This window comes from Aquila chrysaetos, chromosome 9 (genome assembly GCF_900496995.4).
Source record: "Aquila chrysaetos chrysaetos chromosome 9, bAquChr1.4, whole genome shotgun sequence".
Lineage (NCBI taxonomy): Eukaryota > Metazoa > Chordata > Aves > Accipitriformes > Accipitridae > Aquila > Aquila chrysaetos.
Genome location: NC_044012.1, coordinates 15165453 through 15184132, shown reverse-complemented (window position 1 = coordinate 15184132; position 18680 = coordinate 15165453). Strand labels below are relative to the sequence as shown.

The following is an 18680-nucleotide window of genomic DNA, read 5'->3' as shown; positions in this document are numbered from 1 at the left end:
AAAAAGGGGGGGGAAGGGGGCCTACAGTATGTCAACTGCCCCCCCCCCATTTAAATAGTTAAACTCTGCAGAACTCTAAATTCATAAAAATCAATTTTTTAACTTAGGCCAGATGATTGTATCAATATTTTTAAATGAGAAAGGACGACTACAATTATTTAACTCAGTACCTTGACATAAAAATAGAAAAGACAGCAATTTTCAAGTTGTCAAAACTGAATTAGAAAAAATACTAAATATTACTTTCATTCACTTTGTACTTTAATATTTTGCACTTTCTGAATTTTTTTCCTAAAATTGTATCATAACCACTGTGCTACAAGATTGAAACTGGGCTTAATGTCCTTGAACATGACCTTTCTAACAATAACCTGTTCATTAGAAGACAAGAAAGCAGGTTTTTTCCACAATGTTATCAAGCATCAATTTAAAAAAGCCTCTTTATTGTCTATGTATTAGAAATTAAGTATTTTAAATGAAAATTACAGGGGTTTATGGCTTTTTGCATTATATTCCTCAGTGACTTAATACCTTATAAGAAGAACTTTGATAAAATGTTACCTGAAAAAGTCAATACAGACTATTCTAAAATAAAGTATAAATTCAGTAGTAAATTTTTACTGAGGCAGCAGACTGCTTGCAACATAAGTGCCTGACAGATAAAGAGCAAGCACCACCACAGATTTGCTGCTGCCAAGCATTAAAAGTAAATAGAACAGTGATCTCCTCTGTAAGAAAGATAAAAGCAAAGCATCTACGAAAAGCAACACATCTATGGATAAACCAGGCACAACTCACAGATTTCACTTCAAAAAGAGATTTGAAGGGAGTCTCATCCCACATTTTTAGAACGATGGAAAAATTGTTCACTATTTTACACCCTTGCCTGACTAAAACTTAAATCTTAAACAGTCAATTGCACAGCCATTAAAAAAAACGATTTTAGAATACAGGCAGGACTTTATTATAACACAACCCCTCCAGCCCCCAAAACTATCAAAATAAACCATTGCTTCTTTAACATGTATGGTTTTGACTTAAAACGATCTCATAATGAAAAGAAAAACACTCAAGTTGGCTTAAAATAAGTTAGCTAACAGATAAAATTTCAGCACAAAAATACATTATGGCACCATTAATAACAAAAATTAACTTCTCACTGATTACCTGTCAAACTGTTTTAAGTACTAAAAGAAAGCTTTCTTCCATTTAAATGTTTCCTCAGCTGTATCTGGCTAATGCCACAATACTAAGCTACCACTTTATCCAAAATAATTCTAAATTCAGTCTTACAGCTGGACTGCATTTCCAACATAGATTTTCATTTTCAGCAAGAAGTGTAATTCAGCCCTCCAGTTTTTGTGCCTTTCAAACTCCCAGCAGAAATTTCAGAAACTATCCTCAAGTAGGAATACATGTAAATATCAATTCTAATTCATATCTGGGTTAGTTCAAGCATCAAAACCTGTCAGCAGATTACGTTTACCCCTCCCCATCCAAGACCATCGGGTGCAACTCAGAACCTATTCTACCATTTGACAAATGCAGATGATAATTTCGAACACTATTTACAGGTCACAATTCTTCAAGCAATGTATGAAATATCCAAATACATCCATTACATTATCAGAGGAATCTTATGAGGAATTGTAATGACAGAACCCTTTATCTCTCAGAAAATAAAAATCCTTATTAAAGACTGCAGGTATTATTGTAAGACAAAGCCAATTACTGTCATAACCATAACTGTATATATTTTAGTAAGTTACACTGAAAATCTTCCATGGTAGGAACAATTATTAAAATTATTAACTTACCAATTCTGTAATAATGATCTAATTTATCCCACAGACTTTCCCCCTCTGGTTTTGGAAGGTTAATACTTTTAAGTGGCTCATAAATGGAACCTAAAAAAAAAAAAAAGGGGGGGGGGAATCAAGATCATAATTAGTTTCATAATTCTAGTTTTCCTAAAAATTACTGCGATATGATTTTTTTCATGTTTGTTATACATAAGCACAATTTATCGAATTTCAATTCAAACAAAAAAAATTGTAATTTCTAAAATCTCAGAGAATAGATTTCTATACATTTTTCTGCAGTACCTGTCCACACAAACAAGACCTCCATCTGGATCTCCAATGCCTTGCAGATATTCAGCTCCAGCAAATGCAACATAAATGTATAGTTTAATTATTGAAGACAGCCTATTAAATGTTAAGAATTTTCTAAGAACCTTTTCTTATAAATTAAGTATGCTACAGTCAGAATTCCTAAAGATACGTAGAAAAACAGAAGGAAGAGGGACAAAAGTAGCCCAAATTTAACAATTACTTCCCTACCCGCCTTCTCTAAATGGTGAACATGTACAACACTATTAATGTTTTACCTATACTAAATCCGCTTTCGCCCACCACCACAAAAAGCCTAGCTGATTTCATTTCTTGTATCAAAAAAAGGGTTAGCTTGGTCTCACATACTACCAAAGCTTAAACAACCTATCCAACAGATAAAGCCCCCAAATTACCTATACTCCAGAGAAATACAATGCTATCAAGTCCACATCTTTCCTTCTCAGTGTCCCACATATTGACTGCCTCCCTATTTGCACCAGAAAAGTCTGTTTTCCTGACAGCTGAAATGAGCTACCTATCAGAAAGACACGATTTCTTAAAAATTACTGGGGTAAACCATTTCCAACTTCTGATTTAAGAGTAACATACTGCTCTCCTTCCACAAATCACTTTGGCTTTATTCAGTGTTCTGGATGGGAAGATCTCCCACAGAGCCATTCAATAACAGGAAGAATGAGATTTTCCCCTTTCCGGACTGCATGCTGTCCTTCTGAAAAGCTCAGAAAAATGAATTGCCAGGGAAGCCCTGCCAGCCAAGCAGTTCTGGCAGGATGCAGCAGAGTGCTCCTACTGAAGTTGCCTCTTTCGCACTCCCAGCACACATCCAAGCATTAGACAGGAGATTGTCCGCATACAGGACTCTCATCCAAATGAAATGAATGTATGTGGAGTGGTGACAGGAGCGTTACTAATCAAGCCCTTTAGTGGGGAGATTGGAAAATGTTCCTCAACAACTCAAACCTCTCCCCCCAAATTAGTATTACTTTTGCTTTGCAATCATAGTAGTTCAAAAAAATCCACCCTTCCTTCGGCAGACTCCTGTGGGTCTGTTGTACCTGGATTTTCAGGTGACATTTACCACCACATCTGAGCTTCCCCTACAGCCTTTCCTTTCCTCATTAGGAGAGGTTAAGTTACAAACAACACATGCGTTTGGAGAAAGGGCCTGAGAGGGAAGCACAGAGAGCCCAATTTATTTGAGTTCCCTAACAAAACAAAGCTAAAAGAAATGAAGTTGGTCTCTAATGGAAAAGAAAAACTTGTAATATATCACACCTTTTGTATCTTCTGTTTAAAAAAATCAACATTCTGAATCAATTTAAATCAATTTTTCAAAGCAATTCTATTTTTCTACTTCTTTTTGCTTAGGAATTCCTGTCCATGAGAAGATTCGTAATTTATATTCTTATACTATTAATTCAGTTATCTTGCAAAAGCACACAATACAGTGAACTGCAGTAATTGTAATTTTATAAGGTGATTCAGTGAAAGTAGGACAGAATATGCGTAAGAAAAAATCTTCAGTAAGTCCCTTATTGCATAAAAAGTAGCAAATTTATGAGAAATATTCACTTACTAGATTTCCAAAGGCAAAATAAAGATTCTTACTCTTAGATTTGTTAACTGTATAACACATACATAGTACACTGTCCTTCGTGTGTGAAATAGACATTCTGAACCTATTTCTTGCAGACTGATAACCCCAGTACTGCACCATGAAAAAGTTGAGTATTCACAGGCACACACACTTACACACACAAGTTTCTAAAATAAAATTGTTCTAATTTACATACTTACCAGACAATCTGTGACCCTCTGTGGCCAACAGAGAAACAAAATAAAGTTATCATGAACAAAAAGCATATTCTTCTATTTCAGAGCATTCAAAGATTTCAACTTTGTGCAGAAAGACAACTGAACAGAATAAAGAGCATGAAAATGTCAAAGCACCACCATCTACCAATTATATTCTTTTAGATGTTTGAAATTACTAGCAGAAATAAATTAAAACAGCCAGAGTAGACTGTTGATGAAACAAAAAGGTGGTATGAATTCAATGTTCAAGTAAATTGACAAAAAGTAAAATTTTATGCCTTGAAAGTATTCCTTAAAATTACTCCTACTACAAGTAGGAGAATTTGTTTAAAAGAACAATCAAAACCAAAGTTTTCCACGCACTCTTCATTAATTCCTCCTTAGCATCTATATAGTTTATGTTTTGCTTGGGTGTCTACAGCGTTGTGCTGGACAAATCCTGTGGTAAATTATGTTTCATTAGTATCACAATCTAATCAAAAGCAAGAAACAGATAGGAAAAACATGAAGCTAGCTTCTCCTTCCGTGTGGTTTTGTAGCGAGACCATAACCCAGTGGCAGCTATTTTTAGGATCGCTAAAAAAAGCCCATCTATACTCTATTCCAAAATCTGTTTTAACAGTTCATTTCAGCAAGACAAAAACCTGCCATAGGAAGCTATTTTAAATTACATATTTAAAATAGGTTTTCAGACTGAAAAAATGACAGCAGCAAGACTGCAACACTTAAACATAAAAGAATGACATATGCAAATAGTACTCGAGTTCTCAGTTTGTATGTTAGCGTTCAGAAGAAACAGAATGAGGACATTGATTCCAAATACTATTTTTCATAAATATCTCATTTCATTATAACCATACAGTGTGAGTTTTACTTTAGGTAAATAAGTAGATATGCTAGGAAGGAATTTTAAAAAATGTTTTGTTGATTTAGTATTTCTTCAGCTGTAGATCACTGTAACAACACCATCCAAAATTTAAACAGGGTATGTGGTAGTTCAGATTCTCTTCCACAAAGAATGAAGTATGCCCATTATTTCCTTACATCAGAAGTGAATTGCTGCAAGTCAGTAACTACTTCAAAATCACTAAAAACCCACACAGATAGGAAATCAAAGTGTTGCTTCGTGCATTAATATATTTAATGTCTGATAAAGAACACTCAAAATCTTTATCCCAAGTCCAATTAAATCCCTGTTTGTTTTCAGATAATTGCACTGACTAAATACAATATATCCATATTTTTAATGAAAATTAATCCCCTTTCATTTCCTACCACTTACAGGTTCCAGGGTAATATGATTTCACCATTCTTCAAGTTGAAGAAAAAAGGATAGTAATTTCCTTTCAAAGTATTAGAAAACAGGAAGAAATCTGAAACAGCCCAATAACTGGTAACAGAGACATCAATTACTAGTGTAGAACTGAAGTAATAAACAAGATATTTCTGACTTAGCTAAGACATGGAAATTATAAGAAAACATTATCCAGCAGATGATACACAAATGTACAACAATTCCAAGAAAAACTTGCAATTCAATTTCTAAGCAGAATACAAAACTGAAGGAAATTAAGGGAAGTTCTCCAAGGTAAGCTATTAGCAGTGTAAGTACTTATGTATAGACAACCTCTGGAGGCTGGGGATATTATGTCACCGTGATGTTAAAGTACTTTCCTATCCACTTCATTTTTATTCCAGTTATACTTGAGATAAGCATTAATTGCTCTTCAGGGAAGAGCTATAAACTGCCTAGATGTTTAGATTTAAAAGCTATGCCCGACATTTTGAAACCCTGCTCCCAAATTCGTATATACAGAAGCTTTGAACACCCACACATCCTTGAAGATGGCAGCAATTGCAGATATTGAAGAAAAATAGGCATCAGAATTGAATTCTGGGCCTAGCCTATGGATAAAGATTTGCATATTTCAACAAGGACTGATTATTCAAATTTTTCAAAGTACAGAATTTTAAAAAAAAACAAACAACCAAAGTTTAATCACAAACGAATGGAAGCAACATTGCAAGAATTTTATTTCCAACATTTCACATGCCAGAAGAACAAAAGAAAATGTTTACTTGCAAAGTTAAATCAGCACAGACCAAACAAAACAAATCTGAGAACACCAGATTTCTTTCTAGATCTGATAACAATAAAAACTGACCACAGTCCTTTATTGCAACAATAGTTCTGGGTGTATTCCAACACTTGAGACATGAACAAGTTCTGGATCTCAGGTCACAGTAACTTTCATTACCCAGTATTAGTATGGGTGATAACATCTTCACATTACAGAAGTCATTGGGACCAAAGAGGATTTTATTTCTTCACGCAGCAAAGTTTGAGACATGATATCATATGAACAAATCATATCCTCCCAACATCACATTTCCTTTCCCTCGAGACTTCTGCAATCTCTCCTGAGCTCAGACTTAACACAGTACTGGACAGAAACACTGTTGGATACCATACAGTTTACTCTAATAGTTGTCTGCTATGAAATACATCTGCTTTTAAGTCCAAACCCATGTAGTTGAGCAAGGTGATATAAGAAAATAATTTTCTGAAGCACTTCCACTAGAAGGAAAAGTCACTTCTCACATATGTAAATATCTGAACTCTGATTCCATGAACTTCACATGTACCAACTATGCTGTTGCTGGTGGGGATTTATTAATCACTACATACAGGAGGAAACTATGACTCATAGCTGACCCTGCTTTGAGCAAGAGGCTGGAGTAGATGACCTCCTAACATCCCTTCCAAACTGAACTGTTCTACAATTCAATGAAAACGTGGTAAGGAAACCCCAGGTGAGGGGCTAGGGGAGGAAGAACAAAAAGGTATTAAGGTATTCCTGTATCTGAATAAACATTAGGAGTAAACACAAGGTACAAAGTGTTACCTAGGTTGACTGATGATAACACCACAGGTTAAAAGTAAAATAAGTAAAATCTTGTAATAGTTTCATTTAAATAGTTTTAAAGTGAGAAAACTTTTCAACTATCATTTATCAAGAAAAATCATGTGTTAGACTGGACATATAATTCAATTAGAATTACATGGAAAAAGAAAAAATATGTACCAATTTATTTTGTCCTTTCTCTATTTCCTAATCAGCTGAAGTGATTTCTCTCTGCAGTATATTATACTTAACAGAAATTACTGATTTCAGGATTTACAGTAACTAACAACACACAGAAGTTACTGAACACTAGAAATAAAACATCGACCGTCATGCCAGTCACAGGATCTTCAAAGAACCAACATACACCAAAATGCCAAAGTCTGCCACACAAGCTTTGCAAATGCTACAAGCAAGGCAGGAAATCATTCAGGATATTCAAGGCAGTCATTGCCATTTCTGAGAACTCAAAACAACAGCTCTTAAAACTACTAAAAACGTTTATTTTGCACCATAACAAAAGAAACATCAAGTATCAATTTAATAACTAGGAACAAGTATTTTTTTTATTACCATGTCAACACTTCACATGTCCTTTGACATTAAGAGAGGCAAACCAGAAATGCCACAGGCAGGGCAGGGTAGTTCAAGTGATTCAGTTGGGGCAAGAGGCAGCTGAAATCCCCTCACCTGGTTACTCTCACTAGCGCTTGTACTGCTTCTGTGTTCCAACACAGACTAAACAAGACTCCTATACAGTTTTACCCAGATCAACTAGCTTCACATATGGACACATTTGTTCCAGTCAAACTCTTTTCAAAATATATTGAGCTAAATCAGTAACAGTCTTGACAACTTCATATACTCTAGCTCCTGTTGTACCTAAAGAGAAGGTGTGCCAAGGGGCTTTATTTTGCTTCCACTTAATTTCCAAAAGTCAAGCTTTGGAACAATGACTGACTTACTGGAAATTTTACTTCTTTTCTCTAAACCAGTCATGTTGGATTTTTTTAGGAGTTAATTCTAAACACCATTCTTAGTGCACCTTTCACATGACCGTCATCTTATAAGAGAAATTTCAGTTCAGAGATTGTCACACTGAGAGATACTTACAAGAACACAAAACACAAACAAAATAGAAAGATCTGAACAGTAGATTTCAATCCAAGTAGATTCCAATTTTCAGAAATTTTCACTGAAAGAGCTCAAATTTTTAAGTTCTACTGTACAGTGCTAAAAAACTGCTAGCATAAAACACTGCATGAAACACAAAACGCATTTTTTTTGTTGAGTTAAATAGCCACAAACAAAAACAAAACACAGAACTGCACACTTACCAAATTTTAAAAAACCAAGCGCAGAGGAGGTTCTGTCATCATCCAAATTGGCCATTTCAAATTGGTGCAGCTAATCACAAACGTCTCAGGCTAAGCTACAGTAATTTTCAAAACTGTTTAGTAAATGTTAAAGGCAACCAGCATTAAATTAAGTGAAAGCAATGTTAGTGGAGTTATTAGCATGACAGAGTGCACAGCACAAAGGGTAGTAAAGTTTCATTACTTTCTATGTTTCCCTCTTCTAGCCTAAACATTGGTTTTATTCTGCTTTTACTTCCATAAAACTTATCTGAATAAAATGACACAGTCTACACAAAGTCCCTTTTGGACATTAGACCGTAGCTTTGATATTCAATAGGAAATTTGCTACTAACATCAAAAGGTGCTGAATAAAATCTATTCGATATATTTCAAGATTAAATAAAAATACTGATTTAACTAGTGCATATAAAAGTGTTAAGTAATAGTAAGCACAGGGAGCTAAAATTCTGCTTATGCATAGTGCTGCTTTTATCCCATGTGGAATTTACACTAGGATGTTACTTGCAGTCGTATATATTGCTTATGGTACTGAATATCTCAGTAATTTGAAGTAGAACATCTTCCAGTTTGCAATGTAAAATAAGAAAATATTGTTTGTAACTATGATGACAAGTTTTTCCAAATCTTTCAAGAAGTTTATGGTTTTTTAAAGTAACCAAAATTTCAGGGGTTGCAGACTGGCCAACTACTGAGTATCTTTATAATCTGCTCCTAACTGTTAATTATCACAGTTGCAGTGAATGAAAGAGTATTTCATAGCTCAAGGAAGGGAACGAAAAAATTCTCAATAAAATTTGGGTTCACTAGCAAAAAAAGTAATTCATAATTTAATATACATAAACATGAAGATATGGATTACCGCCAACAGGATAGGGTCTTAAATGATACTTTGCTGTCGGCTATAAAACATGAATCACTTGTGCATTTCATGCACATGTGTCTATACCCCATGCTGACTATATCTTACTCCAAGCATCATACTGAAAAAAAAACGCTAAACAAACAGTACTGTTTGTACACTGGGACTCTCAAGCATGGACCTCAGCCAATCCAGAACAGTATGGGGGAGTTTCAGCCACTTTCAATGACTATACCAACCATGCCTCTTTCTGACAGTGCCAGAAAGGAAGTATAAAAGCTCTGAAGTTATACAAATTCCAACATACTTACAAAGATGCAGGAATAAATTTGAGAAACAAGAACATGGTTTTCATTTTTAGGTAAGAACTTTCCCTGAAAGATTATATATAAAATTTGATTTTTAAATCAACTCTTTTACCAGAAAAGCATTTCAACTAAAATCATCTTTATTTCTTGAGTAAATAAATTTCTTCAGTTACTATATAAATGACAAAATCTCTATGAACAGGAAAAGAAGGAAGTGAACTACTATAATAATCTGTCATTGTCACGGAAGACACTTCCTTATACATTTAACAAAAAAGTAGAAGGCAGTTAAGAAAAACTGAAGCATTTAACATCATCCAAATGCCTTCTGCAGCCACAGGGCCTGAATCTGCATGGGAATCCCAAAGTTAGCATGCTGCCTTGTGACTCAGGATTCACATACTGCAAACATGCATGTTCCAGACTTTATTTTGTAGAGCTCTACGGCTACATTTGTAAATCAGTTTTCAGATAACAGTACCAAGTATTCATAACTGGCCACAAAGTAACAACTCATTTACTGGACAGTCTTAATCGTGGTATTTTGCAAATTAATACTACACATAAGTAGAATTTTTAACGCCGTATGAATCAGACCAGTCTTTAATCAATCAATTATCTTTATGAGAGCCCTCATAAAGCCCCGTTTCCTTTTCACACTGTCTGATTAGTCATTACCACAACAGAACCAATCAAATACGCAAATAAGGAAATAACAATTGAGTTTTACAAGCACGTATGACATTCAAATAAACACCACAGGGATCATCTGGAAAGCTGTTTCCATTAGAACATTAACAATTACGAGCCCTAAACCTGTATTTAATTAAAAAAAAAAATTAAAGAATCCCGGTTTTTGTACTTTGGAAATTCAAGCCAACTCAGTAAACATGACCCTTTCATTTAGGCCAGCACGTAGCTGCCACGCAGTCCAAGTTCAGAACAAGAAATTCTCAGATTAAAAACAATTTATCTTTATCCAAGGGAAACCTGGCAAAAGCAGGTACTTTTGTCTAAGCGCCTGCAATTTTAAAACACTACAGCTGCCCGGCCCCTTTATGAAACCGCATGCAGCACTACCGCCACAAGCGTGCTGCCAAAGGACACCTGTAAATCACCTGAAGCCCTGCCTCGCCGCGGACACCCACCCCTGTCCCAGCACCCCCCTAGGGTCCCGCACCGGCAGCAAACCAGGCCGCCTTCTGCAGCCTCCGTGCGGGAGAAGAGCCCGCCGAGCCCGCGCGGAGGGACCGCTGGGGAGTGCCGGCGCGCGCCGGGCACGGGGCCGCAGCGGGGCCGGCGGTGAGTGACAAGCCAAGCTGCGGGAGAGGGGAGCGCGAAAAAAACAGGCACAGGGACGACGTCGGCCAAGAGCTCGGGGAGGGCGGCGGGGCAAAGGGAAGGAGAGAGAGGAGGGCGGGAATGGGGCAGTTAGTGAAGAGGGGGAGAGGCGCTGGCGAAGAGGGGGAGCCCCGGAGCTCCTCTTGGGCAAGCCGAGGGGTCAGACCTGAACGTTTAGAGCGAGCCCGCAGCTCCAGCATCTTCCAGCTGACATCAGCCATATGGGCCGCCGCAGGGCCCGCTGCCGCTGCTGCCGCTGCCGCCGCCGCCATGCCGGTGAGGAGCCGCCACTGCCGTCACCCCGCTCTGGCCAGGACAGCCGCCCGCGCCTCACGGGCGCCTACCTCAGCGAACGAGCCGGGCGGCGATCTCCGCCTGGTTACCCGCGCCAGCCGTAAAGAGACTCACGCAGGCCGTCGCGCCGCTGTCGCAAAGCCGCCGGGTCAGTCCCGGAAGCGAGCCGGCAGTTGCGCCGGGCACGCCCCTGCGCTGCCGTAAGTGATGCGGGCGGGGGTGGCGGCGGGGAGCTGGGCCGCGGCGCTGCAGGATGGGGGGCTGCGGCCGCTGGCTCGGGCTGTGCCTGCTGCTGGCCCTGGCGGGGCCCGGCGGGGCCCTGCAGAACGTCACCGCCCAGCTCTTCGGGGCGGAGGCCTACGGGACCCTAGCGGCCTTCGGCGACTTCAACTCGGACAAACAGACGGACCTGTTCGTGCTGCGAGGCGGTGAGCGCGCCGGGGGCGGGAGCGGGGCCGGGGCCGGGGCCGTCGTTCCCGGCGTCGGACCGGAGGAGGGTGGGAGCGCAGCCGAGGAGCGCGGCGGGGGTCCCGGTCGCGTTTGAAGACTCGCGGGCGGAGCGGGGCAGGCGGGCAGTGGCGAGCGGCCGCGGCGTGACGCCTGCGCGGGCCTCCAGGGCGCCGTTCGGCCTCGGCCTCCCTTCCGGCAGCCTCCTCCGGAAGGGGCACCGGCTGCGCGGCCGACAGAGGCGTTCTCGGTTCTCGGGGGGTGGGGAAAGGCTTTCCCGGTGGGAGCTGTCGTGCGAGGAGCAGGGAGTTGGGCCCGGCGGTCCTTCGGGCCCCTTCCGGCCCGAGGTAGCCTCGGTGAGCCCCTGGCTAGCCGCTTGTTCCGCGCCTTGGCTTCGGAAGCGTAGCGGGCAGTGCTGGGGTCTGTTTGCCGTAGGGCTGAGGGCGAGCATAGCGAACAACGAAATTGTTCTCCAAGGCTAAAATTGACCTTTGCTTTGCTCCCGAGGTATTTTCTGCATGGAAAAAGATCTTTGCGACTTGCACCGAAGTATGGCTTCATATAGGGCAAGAAATACTTTAACGTTGAAGTTGTGGTTGCGAAATAATCTAAAGACTTCGTCCCACAGAGTGGATGGTCACGAATTGGGTTTTCGCTCCTGCTTTCACGGCATTTTGGGAAACAGAGATGGATAGATTGCTCGTTATCCTACCTCGAACATTATGTTAAAGTGGAAGGCTAGATAAATTTGTTCCACACAGCTGTCATCTGCTATGAGTTTGCTTAGGCTTCAGATATGGGGGGACCCCAAATCAGAGCTTATTATCAGTGGTCAGTGTTATTTGCGGATGTTAACCCTGGATTATTTGACTCGCTTGAAGCTACGCATTAAGATAATAAATTTAGTCTCAAATTCACCTTTTTTATTCTTTCAATCTCAGAAGTGTTTCTATAAGTAGCTTTGGTAAAGCATGAGTGAATTTCCCATCTAGTTGAGATATTTAGATGCATGGCTCCTTGAAAATGCTCCACTGGCTCATCTACTGAAAAAAATGCACTGAAAGATTAGATTTAAAGTGAATGTCAGTGATAAGAGATTTAATTTTTATTTTCTTATCTTTCAGATAAAAGCATATAAAAATGTGAATAGTTAAAAGTTTGCGAAATGAGACTCATGGTTTCTTCTTTGCTTCTGCACAGCGGCATTTGCTATAGTTTTCCAACTTGATATTTTCTGTAAAAATCAGCCTGAAATAACCTACTTGAAAACATTATTTTTCATGATTTAAGTCTTGACAGAAAGTAACTTGAAAAATTTACAGAATACTTTCTAAACAAAAAGCAATAGCCAATTCTAAATACTAGAATTCTAAGTAGCAGAATAAACGGTAGCCAATTCTAAATAGTGCTGAAGAAGTGAGCATTGGAGATAATACTAGACTTTGAGGAACAGCGATCTGGTAAAGAAGCCCAGTCCTAATAATCCTGACCCTTTGTAAGGAAATGGGGATGATGTCTTGGGCCTTTTGCTGGATTTATATTGCTGTTCTGATCTTGAATTACTTAAGCTGAATGAGAGTAATATTCCATATGCTCAGATACATGAAAGAAAAATCAGTTCATACTCAGAGCTTTGTAAGAGAGGGTAAACTAGCTAAACATAAGAGGTAATCTAGATCCAGAAGTATGTTGTTGCAAGAACAATTCAAAATTACCAGTGGACCCTGGGTTTAGTCAATTTTTGAAACTAAAAATATACAAATAAATGGAATTGTGTATACACTTACCTGTTTTCTAAGTCTATGCACAAAACAGGGATAAGTGGGGAAGTTCATGCTCTTTGCTTGTTCAACCTACCACCTTCTAGTTGTGTTTGCCTCTTCTAATAGTACAGGGCAGTGAGTGATCATTCCCCTGTTCACCTTCTGTATTTCATTGGGGAATTTTGAAAAATTCTGTGGTATTCTCACTCAGATGTTTAGATTGAATCTATGTAATTGTTGTTTGTATGGAAACTGTTCCCTTTTTTCACACCCTCCTGTGTACTTTTTTCCTTTCTTCTGTATTTTTGAGATGAGAGGACAAGAACTACAAACAGCATCTAGGATGTATGCACTATGGATTGATAAAGTGGCATAGTGATTTTGTTTTCTGTTCATCTAATAATTTCCAGTAGTCTGTTCGTTTTGACTGTTGATGAGCACTGAGCTGAAATTTTCATAAATCTATCTTTAGTGACCATATAAAACTCATTTCTGAGTAGTATAATTGACTTGGAACCTGGTATGTGTAAAACCACATTTGCTTCTTCATTGTCATCATTGCTTTACCACATAGATGATAAAAAGGCAGGTGAAAGTCTATAGTGTGAAATCAGAATTACAAGTTTTAGCAGTCAACCCACAGCTTTATTATCAAAAGCTTAACCAGCCAGCAGGCTTCTCCACCTTGCTGTGTGCCAACTTTTTCAATCATCTGTGAATGTGTAGTGCAACCCAGGCTTTATTAGCTTGCCAGAGGGGACTGCGCTAGGTGCCCCTATCCATTTTGAAAGGATTTGTTTTCATTTACTCGTTTGTTGGCATCTTTTCCTTGGAAAATACATTTATGGCAGTTATCTTTTTTTCATAGCCAGGAAGCTTGTATTCTGCTATTTCACAGCTGTGAACTTTGCCACAGAATGATGCTCTTGAAATATATTATGGTAGCTCGAGTTTGGAGCTAGGTAACCTAGTTCTTGCAGTTTGGGATGCTACTGGTGAGTTTCTTGGAGAATGCAGAAAACAAACATAATAAAGGATGAGTAAAAAAATTGTATTTTTTTGTCTTTAGCTGTGAACTATTATTTTACTTGCAGAACAGTGTGTGTGTGTCTGTTGTGGTTTATTGACTGAAAATACGTTTCATCGTTCAGGTTAATTTTTTTTTTTTTCCTACCCCAAATTTCAATTATTTGTGCAACATAAAATATGGACTTTTATTTAGATCTTCCTGAACTAATTAAATGATAGTGGCTTGTATCATTGCCTCTGAATGAGGAAATGCTGCAGGGAACCAGGTTACTTCTGTGAATTTCACTTAAAGTGCTTTTGTCAGCTGACTTGGGAAAGCAGTATCGGATCCTGCTGTGTCAGAGACAGTATTAAAAGAATTCGAGTTAGCTTTGAAGCTTTAATTATTTGTATGGAACTGATGCCTACTACTTTTCCACATGTAATGTTTCTTAACTCGTTATAGGAAGTTTTATTTTAAGTGATGTGATAACAATAGCAGAAAGGTCTAACACTAAGCCCCAAAGAAGATTCTTGATATTAGCATTCCATTGAGATGCAATTAGGTTTATAGGTTGTATTGAAGAAATGCTCCTTTTGCTTCCTTTTGAATGAGGAGGAAGTAGGTGTATGGGAAGTCTTTTGAAGTTTTTGCTACTGTGAGGAATGACTATTTGTGGCATAGCTTTTTAAATGTTGTTTTTGTATATATGCCATTTACAGTCCTCTTCTGTTACTCATTGTCTTACTTGCTTTTGCAGGAAATGAGTTGATTATCTTTTTGGCTGACCAAAAGGAACCCTACTTTAAGCCCCGTGTTAAGTTACCAATGAAGTAAGTATTGATATTCAATGGTGAAACAATGTAAGTAGCCATTTTTCTTGAAAGTGCATCTCTGCAGTCAGTAGGAACGTGACTAGAATTGTCTGTGCTGTTGTTTGGCTGTGTTGTTCAACTTGCCTTTAGAGTTCCAGTTCTTTGACCAGTGTCCTGATTAATTTCCTGATACATTTTTCATTTTATTTGTTTGGATTTTGTGGGTCAGATGACAGAATTTGCAGAGATGAGTTTTGTCATTCATATTGTTAACTAACAGGCATGACTTCCCACCACCTTACGGAATTTCTGTGCTTTGGTTTTTTTGTCCTCTAATTCGTATTAAAAATGCCCATATCATGGAATATTTTTGCAGTTGACTTGGTTTTTTTAGGGCTTTATTTACTAGTAAAGAAAGTTATCTTTCCATATCATAGGTTAAGTCTTTTTGGCAGGTAGTATTAGTCTCTGTCCCAAGACACGTTTTCAGGGAAATTCTTCTAGTTGCTGTAGTTACTAATGGCATTCTGCCAATATCATCTGTTCTTTAGAATGAGATATGGAGAATGGTGTTCTGGTATTTCTGTGTAGAGAACTGTTCCTTTCTAAAGTTTAAAGGTGGCTTTAAAAAAAAAAGCATCAATTTTTAAAAAATGTAAAACAATGTGTGTTTATGTGTGTATATATATATATATATAGTTTTAACCATAATAGTATTACAGGATATGTTATTGCTTATGAATAATGCTTACTAATAGTTTTATGTCTATTAAAAGTTAAATTGCTGTTATAGCTCAGCTTCATCTTCTATAGTTCTATATATTTTATTTTTCCCTATTCCCTCTTATCTTGGAAGGAGGTGATTCGTTTAGTGCATTAGAAATGATCTGCTTTGAATTCTTAACAGAATGATCTATGTCCGTTTGTGTAAAGCAGAGTCTCTGAGTAGGTAACCAAGTAAAAAAAGATAGAACAAACAAGTGTAGAGAGGAGTGGTAAGACGTGGCAGAAGATAGGGGGAGATGACATTGTCTTTAAAAAGATCTAGCTATCTGTCTGACTCCTGCTGCTTAAACTGCTCCTGTTGCTTTATGGTCTTGCTCTTGGAATGCAACCAAAAGATCCTGCTCTCTGAAACACATTTTTGAGGACTGGTTCTACAAAAAATGAAGGGATCTAATGAAGTCTAGCTAACGTTACAACAGGATATGGCTGAAGAATGCCTGTTAGCTGAAGTTTAGAGTTAAAAATGTCATCCTTCCTTAGAGGAAGACAGTGTGCAGAATGCTTGATTTGAAGTTACTTTTGCAATAGATAAGGACTTCACAAAAAGCCGGATTGTTAAAGGATAATATTGTATTGGACCAACTAATAATAATAATACAGACGAAAAGGCAAGCCTTTGAACACACAAGTACTTTCAGTTTTCATGCACACATTTGTACAATTATTTGCATGTGGGCATTTTTGTTTGTTTTTAATTCTAGATCTCTTAGTGTTACCATAACCAGTGTAGTTCCTGGAGATTATGATGGCGATTCACAAATGGATGTCCTCCTGACTACCCAGGCACAAAATCATGGCAAAGATGAACTTTCAGTGTTTATTTTCTGGGGGCACAACCAAACATTAGGTGAGTTGCTGAGACTGCTTATTAATAAGATTGTTACACTTTTTAATACTTCAAAGTATTGTCAGAAAGTTATAACTCACTACAGTGTAGTGATTGCTTTTGCAACTAAAATAGGGATGAGCAGCTATTCAGCTTCATACCCATATATTTTCTTGCCGTTAAACTGTATACACTAATTAGTGAAAGAGAACAAAGCTAAAACTCTTGCTTTATTTCATGCAACAGGCATAACCAAACAATATTATAGTTTGACAGTATCCTACTAACTGAAGAGCTACTTCTCCTGACTTCCCCATTATTCATGTCAGCTTCACAAAGATTATCTCAAAAGACATATTTTGAATTTAAAATGCGCAGAGAACCTGGTGTAAAGTTTAGTGCATAAACTTTCAAAATATCATACCTAAACTTAGCAAAAGTAATATAACACCCTTACTTGTGTTAAACCAAATTCTTAAAAGACAGTGACACACTAAAGTAGGTTTTGGGAGAGAAGTGTCTAAAGTCTCTGTCACTGGAAGTTTTCAGGAACTTTAGAATTGAGTTTTCAAGAGTCTTTTAGCAGTGTTCTAGGTATAGCTGATTCTCTCTTAGGGTAGAGTCATGGACTGTGTGAACTCTTGAAGTCTCGTCTCTGCTGACTTTGCTAGGAAAGGGTTTTGGGAAGAGTTTAGGGTTTGAAGAAGGACAGAAAAGGAAAAGAAGATACTCTTTAAGTCCACAAAAACTACTGAAGAATAATTACTATTCCAAACAACTGTGTTTATAAAATAGTTACAGGTGAGGCAAGTGATGGCCTTAGATACCATTGCTTCTGACTTTAATCAGAGGTGAAACAAGCAACCTGGGAAAGTACACTGGATCAAGTATAAAGTGAGTAGGAGTTATCTCTAGTATTGGGAAGAATGTGAAGGATTTGGATTAATTTATGCTGTCTTGCTTCTGAATAAACGAATATTGGGAGAGGCACAAATGAGCATGTGGGGCTTAGAAAAGCAGTCAAAGGTTAAAAATTCAGATAATGGTATGTAGTGAGGCTACTGGGAAGGTATGTGGTGCCTACTTGGGTAATGGAAGTGTGACAGGTCAGTAGAAGGGTACTGTCATATAAAATGTGGAAACTGGAAAGAAGAGAAACCTGGAGAGAGGACAGAAATGGAGATGATGTGGCAAGGAGTTTGGATTACAAGTAAAAGTGAAGTCTGAGAGGTGATAACCCGATTAGGACTTAAAATCCTTGCTTCCCATTTAGGCAATCTACCTCTAATCCCCATTTCAAACACTCAATGTATATGATTAAAAATGATTTTTACAGTGACAAAGAATTAAAGAGAGTTCTCTTGTACAATGTTAAGTTTTTAAACTGTCTACATCCCAACTATTTCAGATTTCATGTGTCTGTGATTGCAGTCATACATAGAAATAGGTTTCACCAAGATCTATTTAGAATAATTTGTTGAAGAGTTTAGTGGAGAGAGAAGAAGCTTCAGCATTTTCACTGTAACTCACCTTTCCTGCATAATTTCAGGAAGCTGTTTAGCTGTTTATGTTCGGTGGTGGCTGATTTTATTTTTTTTTAATTGTAAAATTGATGGTTGTAAATGAATAGAAGAAGAATTATGTCAAAGTTAAAAATGCAAATGTCTTAACATACTGGTAACTGAATCAAATTAATACTTTCTGTTTTCAGATCTTAACCATAAAACTATGTTAAATAAGACTTTTCTTGATGAGCCTCTAGTAATGGAGTAAGTATGACCCACTTTTTTAGGAAACAACGTTTATAATGGTAACTAAGAGCAACTTAAGTATATTTTAAAGCTAAAATTTGAGGAGTGCTCTTTATCTTTTAAGAACAGGGTGGTTTGTGTAATGTCAACTGGTCTAACAAAAGATGATGAAACATAACAGTCATCTTTACTAATTTTATATATTATATCATCCTGGCAATGGTAACTAAATAAGCTTTTAATTTT

At 38.0% G+C, this 18680-nt stretch overlaps 2 protein-coding genes across 9 annotated transcripts in view; one reads left to right on the top strand and one right to left on the bottom strand.

The window, feature by feature from the left end:
• PHKB (phosphorylase kinase regulatory subunit beta) overlaps positions 1 to 11130 on the bottom strand; it is an 88928-nt gene extending 77798 nt beyond the window's left edge. For 2 of the 7 annotated variants that reach the window (XM_030026428.2, XM_030026427.2), the window contains exons 1-2: positions 10910 to 11130; positions 1818 to 1907 (exon numbers count right to left, since the gene is read on the bottom strand). In XM_030026428.2, coding sequence (XP_029882288.1) covers positions 1818 to 1907; positions 10910 to 11015 — 196 coding nt within the window. In that variant the 5' untranslated portion in view covers positions 11016 to 11130. Of the gene's footprint in view, positions 1 to 1817; positions 1908 to 3932; positions 3951 to 8193; positions 8307 to 10909 lie in introns of those variants that run through there. The other 5 variants (XM_030026429.2, XM_030026430.2, XM_030026431.2 and 2 more) reach the window with 5 other exon arrangements.
• Positions 11131 to 11208: 78 nt separating this feature from the next.
• The window catches only part of ITFG1 (integrin alpha FG-GAP repeat containing 1), a 91645-nt gene continuing 84173 nt past the window's right edge, over positions 11209 to 18680 (top strand). Inside the window, exons 1-4 of one of the 2 annotated variants that reach the window (XM_041126374.1) lie at positions 11209 to 11465; positions 15017 to 15089; positions 16559 to 16704; positions 18395 to 18452. In XM_041126374.1, coding sequence (XP_040982308.1) covers positions 11291 to 11465; positions 15017 to 15089; positions 16559 to 16704; positions 18395 to 18452 — 452 coding nt within the window. In that variant the 5' untranslated portion in view covers positions 11209 to 11290. The remainder of the gene's footprint in view (positions 11466 to 15016; positions 15090 to 16558; positions 16705 to 18394; positions 18453 to 18680) is intronic. The other variant, XM_030026440.2, reaches the window with a different exon arrangement.